At 42.7% G+C, this 14,419-nt stretch overlaps 1 protein-coding gene across 6 annotated transcripts in view; it reads left to right on the top strand.

Moving 5' to 3' along the window:
* The first annotated feature begins 1,194 nt into the window (after window positions 1–1,194).
* JPH1 (junctophilin 1) overlaps window positions 1,195–14,419 on the top strand; it is an 88,785-nt gene continuing 75,560 nt past the window's right edge. For all 6 annotated transcript variants that reach the window (XM_049853843.1, XM_049853840.1, XM_049853841.1 and 3 more), the window contains exons 1-2: window positions 1,195–1,758; window positions 7,158–7,920. In XM_049853843.1, coding sequence (XP_049709800.1) covers window positions 1,380–1,758; window positions 7,158–7,920 — 1,142 coding nt within the window. In that variant the 5' untranslated portion in view covers window positions 1,195–1,379. The remainder of the gene's footprint in view (window positions 1,759–7,157; window positions 7,921–14,419) is intronic.

The raw sequence follows: 14,419 nt of genomic DNA on the forward strand, positions 1-14,419 counted from the left end.
CCTACAGTACTCAGGTATTACCTAACATAGAGAGGAAAAGACAAATCCTGTCATACCCATTTGGAAGACGGTGAAATAGAGATTTGAAAGTTTAAAAGCATTGCCTAATGTGAATTCAAGAAAGCAGAATTACTGCTGGAAAGTAGATCAGCTGACACCTGTCCCGGGTTTTGTAGGTCACACACTCTTTGTAAACTTAGAGCAGTGTTTTACTTACCATATTCATCCTTGAAAGCTTCTATTTACTCTTTTAAACTGTGGATACCAGTGAAGAGGTACCAGGTGTACATTCCAGACACTTCTACAATACAGACACTGAGCCTTTGCCTGTTGGGTACACAGCTCCAGGCTGAAAAAAAATTTCTAAAATTGCTAAAAGAAGAAATTCAGCATTGGGGGGAAGGGGCAGACATTAACAATAGCCTCTTAATCATAACAAATAAAAAATTAACCAGTTTATTCTGTGCTTTTTCAAACTGTATTGCTCTCCCACAGTACACGCGTTAAATAAATGCAAACACATGTGCACTGAAATGGGTAGGTGGAAAAGAACATTCTGCACAATTATATCTAGGCTGCCAGATTTATATCACATGCATACATATATCTGGGGACTATTAATTCATGATGACAGCTGAACAAGACAAACGCAACAGAACACACGTTGGAATGTCACACACACACACAAAAAAAGGGCAACTACAAGCCCCATGCAGACAAACACACATACATGAGTTTTGCCTCAACACACACGTGGGCGCATTTACACGAGCTTAACCGCATTTTAAAACCCCAAGCACAAACACAGGAGGCTCCTCAGCCCGCAAACTGCCCCCACGCATGCAGCCGCGCCTTCATCTACAGGCAGAGATTCTCGAGCGTCCCTGGGTACACTGGCCCTCACACCGGCATCCCGCTGCGCGAACATATGCGCGCCACGCGAACCGGCCCTCAGCGCCCGCCCGGGAGACCGCAGCTCCGGGGCTGGGCGCAGGGCCCGGTGGGCGGGCTCGCCGCGGGGCCGGGCCTCGGCGGCCGGGGAGGGGACGAGGGGCGGGCGCGGGGCGGTGCCCGGCTCACGTGGGCGGGCGGGAGCAGCTGAAGGTCCGCTCTGAAGCCTGGGCTGTCCTCTCGCGCGCAGCGCTGGCCCGGGCGGCGGCGGCAGCTAAGGAGGAGGAGGAGGAAGGCGGCGGTGGCGGCGGCGAAAGAGGAGGGGAGGACGGGGGCGGCGTCGGACTGGAGCCGAGCGGCGGCGCGAGCTGCCCAGGGCGCTGTCGCGAGCTCGCCCGCCGGGCCCCCACCTCCGACCTACACCCTGCCGTGCCCAGCTCTGCCCGTGTCCGTGCCCCCGCGGGGAGCGCGCCGGGGCTGCCCCCCGAATGACGGGCGGAAGGTTCGACTTCGACGATGGCGGCACCTACTGCGGCGGCTGGGAGGAGGGCAAGGCGCACGGGCATGGCATCTGCACGGGGCCCAAGGGCCAGGGCGAGTACTCCGGCTCCTGGTCGCACGGCTTCGAGGTGGTTGGCGGCTACACCTGGCCCAGCGGCAACACCTACCAAGGCTACTGGGCGCAGGGCAAGCGCCACGGGCTGGGGGTGGAGACGAAGGGCAAGTGGATGTACCGGGGGGAGTGGTCACATGGTTTCAAGGGGCGCTATGGGGTCCGGCAGAGCCTGTGCACCCCCGCTCGCTACGAGGGTACCTGGAGTAACGGGCTGCAGGACGGGTACGGCGTGGAGACCTACGGGGACGGAGGTGAGCGGCGTCGCAGGCGGCTCGGCTGCCCTGCGAGGTGGTGCGGAGGGCTTTGCCCAGGCTGAGGGGAAGGGGGGCGGACTCGAGGCGCACGTGTCCGGAAACCCGCCAAAACACCTGGGGAAGCCTCCCACCCACCTTCCGCGCTCTTCCTCCCCCAGAGGGTGCGTTGGGACCGGCTTGGTGCGCGAGGGTTTGGTCTGACCCCACTCTTGGAGCGGGTCGTATATCCACACCCGGGGGAGCGAGGCGTGAATATACCTGGCCAGCGCCAGCGCTGCACTGCCACCGGGAGGGCTGGGCTGGAGAGAGGGCGCTGTCACTTGAGCCCGTCACATTACGTTCCTGATCCCTCCCTCTCCCGGCCGGGTTTGAAATTGCCACTCCCATAGAGTTAGAGCGAAAAGCTGTGGGGCTGACGGTGCGTGCTGACCGTTCACCGGATTGGTTTCACGTGGAGTCGTATTTCGACTCTGGCCATCTAGTAGCCTAAAGATAGAAGCCAGAACCCCATAACTAGGATGTTGGGGAATTGGACTGTTTTTGGGGTGCATTTGGAAGCTTCCTACTTAGGGGAGAGGAGCAGCCACCTGATGCAGACGGGGTTCAGAGAGCGTGGGTTTTTCTCCGTTTTCATTCGGTTCTTTACTGGTTTTCAGTCAAGAAAATAGTAGTCTTTGCTGACTTGGAGTTCCTTGGACAAATTACTTGAAAACGTTTTATAAATGGGGAACTAATGAAGTCTACGTCTACAAAAACAAACATTTGAAACGTATTTTCCTCTAGCCTGGGTAGCTGCTAAATTTGCAGGGATACATCACTCCTGATAATGGCGGCAGCCCTGAAACACTGGTTGGCATTAAGGTGTATGACCCAAACAGTTTGCCTGGCTGTGAAAAAAACTTCACCTTATTTTAATATTTAACAGTACTTGCCAAAGAAATTGTGTATATAATACACAAGTTCTTTTATTTTTTTAATTAGGGAAAGTGTATATTATTGAAACAGGTGTCAAAACCTGACGGATTTCCTTGTGTATCAAGCAGAGAAAGATGAATGACTCATGCTTTGGCAAAATAAATTTTCTGATAATAAACATAATCATTTTTAATTGAAAAGGGTTGTAAGAGGCAATGTCACCTTTTGCAATTAAGCAGCTCAGAGTTGGAGGATATTAATGGGATCCAATTAAAAGTTTCTTCAGCCCACTGCAGCCTCAGTTATGCCATTGCTTATGTAAAAGCTTATACAATTTGTACACTTCACTTACTCAGAACACTTAGGCGGTGTTTCAAATGCAAAACAGCGGAATGGTAGGATTTGCTGAAAAGGACATCTTTCCATCCTACAGTATAAATAAAGAAAATGGTTTTCTGATGGATTTAAAAAACAAAAAACTTTCTCTAACACTTTAATGTGGGCTATATTTTTTTTTATAGGAGTCTTAAGTTCCACAGTAGTTAATTAAGGCTCTTAAATGTTTTGAATGGGCATAGAGTGCCTTGGTTGACAGCCCTACAAATATGTTAGTTTGTGATTGGATGTTATTGGAGGCCTCAGCTCTGTTTAACTAAATCCCATGCTCAAAGTGGAATGCAAACTTTATTTTTTTAATGTGTGCATTGTTTTATAACCTTTTAAGAAGGCTGTGAATAGTTCTCTCACTTCAGTTTGGGAAGGTTAAAAATAAAATGTCTTTTAAAGTTCGTATTCATTAAACAAAATCTCTTGGCTTTAGAGTATTCATTATACCTAATAATCAAAATATATATAGCATGCTAAAGGTCGTCTGTGTGTTGTAGGAGCCTAAATAATTATGCAGCATGGCTTTATGGATAATCTGCCTTCTGTTTTAAGACTAACTTTTAAAAAACAAACCAAAAAAAAAAAATCTTAAAACTGGGCATCACCATAGTACTGTGGTTTTCTCCTCTAAAATCATCTAATATGCTACAATTAGGAAGAAATAAAGTTTTAAAATCCCTGTTGAAAGTCTACTCTGTGCAGGTCAATTTTCTCCTTTCTTTCAGATGTCACTTCATTTCATTAGGAACTCCTTAATCATAGCTTTGCCTGTCATGGCAAAATGGAGGTCCTGATGGAAGTGTCTTGTTATAACTTGTTTTATACAAAGATTTTGGTCAAAATGGGAAATATCACTTTCCGTATTCTTACTTAAGCTCTAGCTTGGTTTTGCCTCCACTCTCCCTATTACTACATGTGCCTTCCTGTGCAGCTTCTAATGGATTTAAGAAAATCTGATTCCATGTATTTTGTGGTGACGTTAAACTGGAGGAGGAACGAAGTAGTAATTCCATGTGAGAAGTATCACTTAGCGTTTATTAGTGATCTTGTGTGAAGTGTTGCTGAAATAAAAACCTCCTGAATATTGAGAATAAACGAGAACCATACAATAAAATCCAAATCTTGGTGCCCAGCATATTTTTGCGCGGATTCTGATCTGTTGTGCTTCATTTTTCCACTTACCATAAAGCTATCGAAAATATTTAGGGAGACACATTGCCTTCTTAACTATGTGCGTACTTATACATACCCATTCAAGTTTAGCATAGTGCAGTCTAAATTTGACTGAAATTCATTCCGAACTGGATGCTTTCCACCTCAAGACTGTGTTGTTAAAATGCCTATATCGAGAAAACCAGCACCAGATAAAAACCATGGAACATAATTTAAAACAAAACCTGTAAAAATAACTTTTACACTTGTGAAATACTCATCTATATTTAAAGAATCAAGAGGAACTAATTAGAACTTTATTTGAGCAGCAGGAAGAAGTTAGAACCCACCTGCTTCATAAAGAAACAGGCCCTTTTTTCTAGCTTCATTGACTAAACCAAACCTATTTTAAATTTCAGATGAACTGCTAACAGTTTGGCTATAAGTAGGTTTCTAGCAATTCCACGGAGGAATTCTACCATATACTGTGCTTTAACAGAATAGCATGGGAATATGGCCAGTGCCTGTGTACCCTGTTGCCTGTTTGGTGGTTAAGCAAAGACTAAAACCTTTTAAATATTTGCTGTTGCTTTAAACTGCTTGGATTTTCAAGCAATGCTTCTTTGGAAATTCTAGATACTAGTCTTACTTTTGGAGATATCTGTTTAAGAAAACTAGTTGTTCATTTTCCCTCAGTATTAAACATTTACCAAGGTATTATGATTGTGTTTAAAAAGTACAGATACTTATTAATATCAGACAGCACCTTTGGAAATTGTTAACACCAAAATTAAATTGTCATTATGTAGAAGGTTAGAATTAAAAGGCTATGATTACAGTGTTTCTCTTTTTTAAAAAAAAAAATTCCAAACTAAATATTATCAGATGATTTGTTTTAGTATGTTTAATTTAAGCTGTATAACTTTTATTTGAAATTTAAATTTTATCTATATAGGCGGAGGAATAATCATAGTTGAATTTCCTAATAATTCAGTTCCCTGTTGAGGTGGTGGTGTTTCGGAATGGTTAGTATTTGGTAGGAAACCTGTCAAACTGAAATGTTCTGTATATCTGTCTTATACTTTGAGGTCAATCCTTTTGAGAAAGCTATGGCCCACCCACCTGCTCAGAAGTTCATAGATGTCAAGTTAAGATTTTCACGTCTATCCAGACTATGACACAGTACCAGACCCATTTAGTATTTCATTGTTGACCTGCTATTGGCTATGTCTACAAGATGTAAATATATCAAATTGAACAGAGAAGGCGGAAGGTCAAAACTTTTTTACTTTGGAGACATTGTGGATTAACTGTTAAATGCAGCAAAATAATAATCTCTCCTTACAATGGTACACAGTCACTGATGTTCTTACTCAGTATTTTAAAAATACATGTTTGGCACTCAGTGGAAATCTGAGCATGGCAATATCAAATGCAAAGTGACTGTATGATGGATCTATATGATCAGAAACTAAAGAAGGTCAAGACAGCCTGTAATCATGAATTACTTTCTGTGATACCGTGAGTCGTTAGGGGTAATACAGAAATAGTAACATTTAAAATTTTTCCACATAGCTGCTTTTGGTGGATAAAAAAAAAAAAATACGATAACTCAAAATTTGGTATTTTCCTTGTATAATTACATTTAATTGCCCTTTAATTAAAGTTGGCCTGATTTTTAAAAGAAAATTCTGAGTTCCCTAATCTTAACATTCATATCCTCCTAAAACTATTTTAAAAGCTGCGCCAGTTGTTTTGTTTTTTTAAACATCTTTGCTTACTTACTTAATAGACTTATTGAAAACAAGTGCTTGTCAACGAGAGCTCATCCTGTTCATGAAAAGGCACAACAGTCATTGAAAAAGTGATTTGGTGTCAACAAAGTCTTAGCCTTAACACACTTCAAATACATCTCTGCTCCGAGATTAGTGCCATGATGGTACGAGCAGAAGGTTTCCACTGCTCTTATCTCAGTTTCTCAAGGGGTAAAGAGTGTAATCTGTTTAGCTACCATACCTCTTTACTGTTTAAGCATAGTCATTGAACATCCAGAATCTGTAAGTGTCAACGCCTACAGACCCAGGCCATACAAGCCTGGAGTCTGGGACTTTTGTGCTTATAGGTGGTAATTCCTACCCTCAAGGTGCTTCTACTCTGTAACGTGATTCACCATTCAGTGGCAGAGACTAGAGAATAGGGGAACCCATGAAAAGAAGGGCAAGGAGAAGGAAGAGATTTGACAAGTAATAAGTGGGACAAATTTAATTCCTCGTTTTTCCATAATAGTTCAGTATATTCAGTACATGTATTTGTCAAGTCACTCTTTGCTCAAAAAGTTTCACCCGATCTTAATCGGTAATCCTAAATATTAAACAGTTTTCTTACCCTCAGAAAAGGTAACACACATGTTCCAAGTATCAGATCACTAATAATAATGCTGTCTTTGTGCTTGTTGGAATGCTATCCTGACATAGACCTAAAAGTCATATTTAAGACTTTTTCAACTAAATTAGTAAAATTAGAATAAAATTCACAAATAGAGCTCATTTCATCTGCTACTGTTACACTACCTTCCGAAGAGAAAATTGACGTGTTAATTGTAGCGGGGAGAGGACAGTGGTTTGCTAATCACTTTGTATATCCGAAAGTCGGTGGTTTTCATCTGACACACTCGTACACGCTTTAAAATGAAAAGTAGACGTTACTAGTCTATTGGGAAATCCTATACAATCACATTAAAGCCATAGACTTAAAATTACAGGGCGGGGATTCACAAGTGAATGAAAAATATTCCTTAGGATTGACTTAGAAATGTGTCGGATTTAACCGGGGGCTTGCGTGCTGCCTTTAGGCTCTCCCAGTGCTAATGACCCCTTGCTTGCAGACATTCGCACCCCCTTTCAGCCCCTACTCACACTGTGCTTTCTTGCCATTTCTTGAAGGTACCTACCAGGGCCAGTGGGCCGGTGGCATGCGGCACGGCTACGGTGTGCGCCAGAGCGTGCCCTACGGCATGGCCACGGTGATCCGCTCCCCATTGCGCACCTCACTGGCCTCGCTGCGCAGCGAGCAGAGCAATGGCAGCGTGCTCCACGACGCCGCGGCCGCCGCTGACAGCCCGGCAGGCACCCGCGGTGGCTTTGTGCTCAACTTCCACGCAGACTCCGAGCTCTCGGCTGGGAAGAAGAAGGGCGGTCTGTTCCGAAGAGGCTCACTTCTCGGGAGCATGAAACTCCGCAAGTCGGAGTCCAAGTCTTCGATCTCCAGCAAGCGCAGCTCGGTCCGCAGCGACGCAGCCATGAGCAGAATCAGTTCCAGCGATGCCAACTCCACGATTAGTTTCGGCGACGTAGATTGTGATTTTTGCCCCGTGGAAGACCACGTTGACGCCACCACCACGGAAACCTACATGGGCGAGTGGAAGAACGACAAGCGCAATGGTTTCGGCATCAGCGAGCGCTCCAACGGCATGAAGTATGAAGGCGAATGGGCAAATAACAAGAGGCACGGATATGGCTGTACCGTGTTTCCTGATGGCTCCAAAGAAGAGGGAAAATACAAAAATAATATTCTGGTCCGTGGAATAAGGAAGCAGCTCATACCAATAAGAAACACAAAAACTAGGGAGAAAGTGGACAGAGCAATTGAAGGTGCTCAAAGAGCAGCCGCCATGGCAAGAACCAAAGTTGAAATAGCAAATTCAAGGTATGTAAATACAGGGTGGATGGTTTTGCCGGGTCGTTCAATCCAATGGGATGGCAGATATTGCTTGTCAATCCGCTGGCGACAGACACCACCAAAGAGGTTCTCAACAGCCAAAAGTCAAAGCTGGAAAATGATTAAGCCTAATACAATGAGTCTAAAATGTACCCGCACTGTTCTGAAATTGATTTTCCATCATCAAAAATGTTGAAGGCACATTTGAGCTCCTCTGTCACTTTCCTGGTGTTAAATAGCATGATGGACTTCAGTCAGGCTCTGTACATCTTCATGAGTCTGGAAGTTACTTAAAAAAAAAAAAAATCCATCGCTGCCCCAGAAAGCACTACACTGTGTGTGCCAGAAAAAAAAAAAAAAATCCCAACAATCCACATGAAAACATATCTAGTTAAAATGTGTACCTTTATTCTGATAATTAAGTTGAGCTGTGCACAGATTAAAGCATAAAATGCAAATTATTTTTGGTGGCGCCTTTTAGGCAGAATGGGTATTGAGAAGCCCACCAAGATCTAAACGCGGCAAAATTGGAAAGTTACACGGCAAAATCTGCATGCATTGTTTAAAATAGCAGAGCTCATCTACATGGGAAAGGGGGGGAGGCTGAGCCTCCCAAGAATCACCACGTTCTATGCAGTAAAGATTAGATCACTTGTACGTATGTTAAAAGGAAAAGAATGGAGGACTGGGGGGGTGGGGAGGCTGACAGAGACAGATGGGACTGTGGCTGTGCCAAGGTTGGAAGAAAGTAGAGCAGTAGGGAAGGGCTGAAGTGAGTAGGAGAAAGTGAGTGAATAATGGATTGAGAATGGGGTGTATGTGGGCCTAGCAGGAAAATGTGCTTGAAGTTTTACCGTTAATAGCGGAGTTCAGAGATCAAGAGAGAGGGATGGAGGAATCTATTGGGAATAAAATTTTATTAGGGATGGATGTCATTTGTTTGACAAAAAAAAAAAAAGGAGAAGTTTATAAATGGATATTTTTATTTTTAGGCTTATTTAAGTGCGTACTGACTGGCCACAGTTTTGTGTGACTTGAGGCATAAATTTAGCCTAGAGCATGAAACATCTTTTTCCTGCTTCAGTAATAATACTTTTCTGTAAAAGTAAACCTCTTTTCGAACCCACCAAAAAATGATAATTTCCTCAGGATTTTACTCTTAACATTAAATTAATGAACATACTTTTTTATTTGGTCGAACCATATGAAATTTCTAATATGTGACTTTTCCAATGTACAGAAAAAGGGCGATTTCATATGGTTTAACCTCATACTTCCGGACTTCTGAAGCTTCTTTCTTTCTTTTTGAATGCTGTATTATAAAGCTACTGTTTGTTTCTGGGAGCCCTGGTGGCACAGTGGTTAAGAGCTATGGCTCTTAAGAGCTGCTAAGGTTAGCAGCCGTAGCTCTTAACCACTGCCACCAGGGCTCCCAGAAATAAATAGCAGCATTATAATATGGGCATTCAAAAAAAAGAAAGAAAGAGACTTCAGAAGTCTGGAAGTATTAGGTTAAACCATATGAAATCGCCTTTTTTCTGTACATCAGAAAGGTCACATATTAGAAATTTCAATATGTGCCCTTTCTGATGTACAAAAAAAGGGCGATTTCATATGGTTTAACCTAATACTTCAGAGTATAAGAAACACTAGTTGGACACGGAAGAGTCACTTTTTTGCATGACGCTTAGATTTAAACCCATTGCTGTCGAGTCTATTCCGACTCATAGCAACCCTATATAGGACACAGTAGAACTGCCTGTGTAGGGTTTCCAAGGCTGTCAGTCTTTACGGAAGCAGACTGCTACATCTTTCTCTAGCGGAACAGCTGGTGGGTTCAAATCGCGGACCTTTTAATTAACAGCTGAACATTTAACCACTGCTCCACCAGGGCTCCTTATGTTTAGGTATATACTATGTTAAAAGCCCTTATGAAGTTTTCCATTTTTATTTATGACTACTGGTGCTTCCATTGTAAAGTTAATATTTCTTGTTAATCAGCACAAACTTTCACAAAGGGTCTCTCCTGGCTTCTCTGCCGAGCATCTTTTATATTGTAGCATTCTCTGGTCACCAAGCTTTGGATCTACTTGCTTTTCAGTTTCCTTGTAGATATGATACTCAGCACGTATAATCTTTCTGGCTTCCCTAGTCCTCTGCCGACTTTTAGAGCTCGTGATATACCTTTCGTTATGCCCTCAGGAGCCCTGGTGGTGCAGTGGTTAAGAGCTAGGCTGCTAACCAAAAGGTTGGCAGTTCAGTCCACTAGCGACTCCTTGGAAACCCTGTGGGGCAGTTCTGCTCTGTCCTATAGGGTTGCTATGAGTCGAAATCGACTCAATGGCACCTAGCAACAAGCATCTTGTGTTAAGTGCACTTATGGATTCTTCCGTTTTATTTTCACCTCACAACCTAGTGATATACTAGAGGCAGTTCAGTCTTGGCAGATAGAAAGTAAACCTGTGGAGGACACTCTAGTAAATGACTTTTATATAGCTTGTTCTAATTATCGACTTTTATTAGTAGTTAAAAGTAGAGGAAATCTGCCTAACAGAAAAGGACCATCTGTGATGCAAAGATAATCTCTTATTCCACAAACATCATAAAACTCTTACCAAGTCCTAGCCACATTCTCTCTGTTGAAGTCTTTTTGAAGTAGATGGAGTACTGTAATATATAGTTTTATGATCAGGAAATCTTTGCCTTAAGACTGTACACTCTTGGCCAGTTAACTACTTATTAAAAATTATACTACTTAAAAATGCTCAATTGACCTTTTATATTTTACTTATTTTCATTGTCTTAGTCCCATTTGCAGATTCCTTGCTTTGAAGAATGCTTTAGATACAGAGTTTTGCGACTTGTTTTTGGAGGAAGTAGCTGAAGGACCAAGTAGCTTTTGGAGAGAGTAACTGAAAGATTCCCTCATGGTAGCTCTGAGTTGAGCATTCTACATTCTTTAAAAAAAAAAAAAAAAAAAAAAAAACTTTTTAAAAAATAAAGAAAAAGCTTCTATTAAGGTTTCAGAGATTTCTGCCTAGCAGAACTTTAAACTATATCATTGGCATAAACCAGGGCCGTTTATAGCTCTTGATTGTGTATGCTTAGCTCTTTCTGGCCCTTCTAGCAGTTACTGTTGTTAGTGTTTTTTTTTTTTCTAAATATCAAAAGTTGAAGAGCATAAAGTGATACTCTCCCTTCTTCCCAGCCATGGCAGAATAAGAGCTAGAAACCACAGCTTCTGGCGGTGGCTGCTGTCGAAATCACTAGTTCATCTTAGCAAGATAGGGAGTCGGTGGTGTGTTAACAATTATCAGCCATTTCAGTTTGACAGTCCACCCAGACAGTGTTAATCGTTATTCTATCTTGGTTCTTTTTTATGCTTCAGAGATTTTTGTTTCTTAAGCCGTAGGGAAATGGATCTGCCTTTGTACCATCGCCCTACTTTTTCTTAGGTTGGTTCCGAAGGAAAATAATTGTATCCTGTACTAATGTCTCCTCTGGGAAATCCAGGAGATATGGAACCAATCAACTCTGACCTAAAGAGTTAAGAAAATATGGTAGATCTATGAACATTTCCTTTGCTTCTCTGATGAAGGAGTGTTAGCTACCTCCAGTGAACCACAGGAGACTTATTTCTGAAGGTATATTATGGGCCCCTCTTTAATTCTTAATAGAACAAGAAATATGAAGATGACACAACAGTTAATAGAACACATACCGTAGTAGGTATAGAATTGGTAGATACAGATAGTTTACTAGCAGCTTAGCACTTAAAGAGTGAAGACTATAAGGAAGCCAATAATCTGCTGACCCCTGAAGCTTTTCTTTAGGTTTCTGTTCTGATCCCAAAGGTACTGTGTTTATAAGATTTAACAAAATGTTTTATTCCCCTTTTGTCTTTCTCCTGAGGGTGAAAATCATCACCTTGAATTGAGAAAAGGTCTAACATCGTTTTTTAAGACATGTTTGAGAAATAGAAGAGCAACTCTGAACAATTTTAAGAACATAAGCATACGTTTACAGAGTCTGCTCTATGCTAGTGAGGTAATCTCCACAGCCCTGTTGTGTAGATGAAGAAACTACTGTCAGACAATGGGACCAGGGAGCGCTGAGCCTGGACACAACCCCAGGGCCCACAATCTTTCCTCCATCAGGGTTTACCCTTTGGTAAAAAAAAAAAAAACCAAACCCACTGCTGTCAAGTCAGCTCCGACGCATAGCGACCCTGTAGGACGGAGTAGAACCGCCACATAGGGTTTCCAAGGCTGTAAATCTTTACAGAAGCAGACTATCACATCTTTCTCCCGCAGAGCAGCTGGTGGGTTCGAACCACCAACCTTTTGGATGACAGCTGAGTGCTTTAACTACTGTGTCACCAGGGCTCGTTACCCTTTGGTAAGAACTTGGTAAATCAGACTCTCTTTTGAGTCACTGGAGTGCGTCTAGTGCATTATGGGTAGAATATGGTCCCCTGATATGGTGAATTTACTTTCCAGAAAAATATATCAGGCAGAATCTCTTTGGATAGAGAAGATTGAAAGCCATGTCTAAGATGTGAGAGTATGTCGGGTCCAAGCCCCCCACTTTCAGGGGCCCAGGATCACTCCATTCCCCCTGTCTTTTCAATTGTGCTTCTTTTGTTCTCAATTTTTATTCTATTAGCTCTTGCTTCCAATAATTCTTTCAAATATTTCTGTCATTTCACTTATATTTCTTATTTGGTCAGTTTTTATCCTATCTGTTCTTAACATCCAGTAATTTTATAAGAGATGTTCAAAGACATTACAGTTCTTGGGAAAAATATTTTAAGAAAGGGTTTTAAGGTAAGGCCTTTGGTTGGGAGAGCAAATGAGAAGTGACCCTTAGAAGCCACACTTCAGTGGAAACAAGCAGGTCATTTACAGAGGATATAGACAGAAACAGAGCTTTGTATGATCTGAGCCTTAAAAACCAAATCAAACCCGTTGCCATCGAGTTGATTCTGACTCATTGCAACCCTATAGGACAGAGTAGAACTGCCCCGTAGGGTTTCCAAGGAATGGCCAGTGGATTCAAACTGCTGACCTTTTGGTTAACAGCCAAATGCATTATCTGAGCCGTGGAGTGCAGTGGTTAAGAGCTCAGTGGTTCAAATCCACCAGCCGCTCCTTGGAAATCCTATGAGGCAGTTTTATTCTGTCTTTTAGGGTCACTGTGAGTTGAATTGACTCTACAGCAATGGGTTTGGTTTTTGGATCTGAGCCTTAGAAGTAATAATTATCATCCAAGATGATAGAAAAACCATGGTGAAAGGAACGGGAGAGCGCTGTCCTAACATTGTTGAGAATCTCAGGTGTCTGGTCGCACAAGCTTTGTTTTCTCAGATTAGAAGAAGGAAAATAAAGTGAGAGGATAGAGAGTTAGTAATAACTAATGGTTAACATATGCAACTGCTAACCGAAGTGTTGGAGGTTTGAGTCCACCCTGAGGCAGCTCAGAACAAAGGCCTTGCAATCTGCTTCCAAAAAACCATTCACTGAAAATCCTGTGGAGCACAGTTCTACTCTGACACACATGGGGTCGCCATGAATTGGGACTGACTTGATGGCACCTGGTTTTGTTCCATCCCACCGACTCCCACTGCCTTTGTGGCCAGCCTCCCTAAACCTAGAAGGGTACTTGGCTGGGCAGCTCCCAGAGCTGCTGCAGAGTGTCAGTGATGGGGACAGACTCTCCTCCCCCATTAGGCCCTTTCAGGTGGTAACAGCAGTACATAAACAGGTGATGTCAGGAGGGCACCTCTTCTGCCCCTGCCCCAGCCTCTCCCCACTGTGGCCTTCACAGCTATAGGGAGATGGAAGTAGCCAGATAGAATGTGGAGGGACACATGGGCAACCGAGCTGGTGAACACCCATATGCTTGCTGCATGTCTGTTTAGAACTAGAGGTGGGACTTAATGTCTCCCAATTTTGGACTTGAATATAAAGGCGCCATGTACTTTTCCTGTAGGATTTTTTAAAACTGTACTTTTCTTTAAAAAAAAAAAAACTGACCTTTGACTTGAGGCCAAATAGGATACAAATTACTTCTATTATTAAAAAATTTCAACACTGAGAATAATATGGAGAATAGTATATGCTAAAGTCCTCATGTACCTATACCAGCTTAAACAATTATCAGCTCACGGATCCTTGTGTTTCAACTGTTCCCCTTACCACTCTCCCCAGATTATTTGGGGGGAAATTCCAAAGATACCACTGGAAAACAACAGCAAAAACTCTTGGTTCTTGTAGAAAGCTCTAGGCAACTGCTGACAAGGGAATATAATAAAACATGTTGCAATTTTAAATTCAGAAGTTATGAAGTGTATCCCAGATATACATTTCCAGTCTTTCTGCTTCTCTCCACCTCTGCTGCCCTCCCCCTAAGTCCCAGCCGTGTCATCTCTTGCCTGGATTATTCCAGCAGCCTCTCAGCTGGACTCTGTGCTCCCATTCCTGACTCC

Source organism: Elephas maximus, chromosome 15 (assembly GCF_024166365.1).
Source record: "Elephas maximus indicus isolate mEleMax1 chromosome 15, mEleMax1 primary haplotype, whole genome shotgun sequence".
NCBI classification, from domain to species: domain Eukaryota; kingdom Metazoa; phylum Chordata; class Mammalia; order Proboscidea; family Elephantidae; genus Elephas; species Elephas maximus.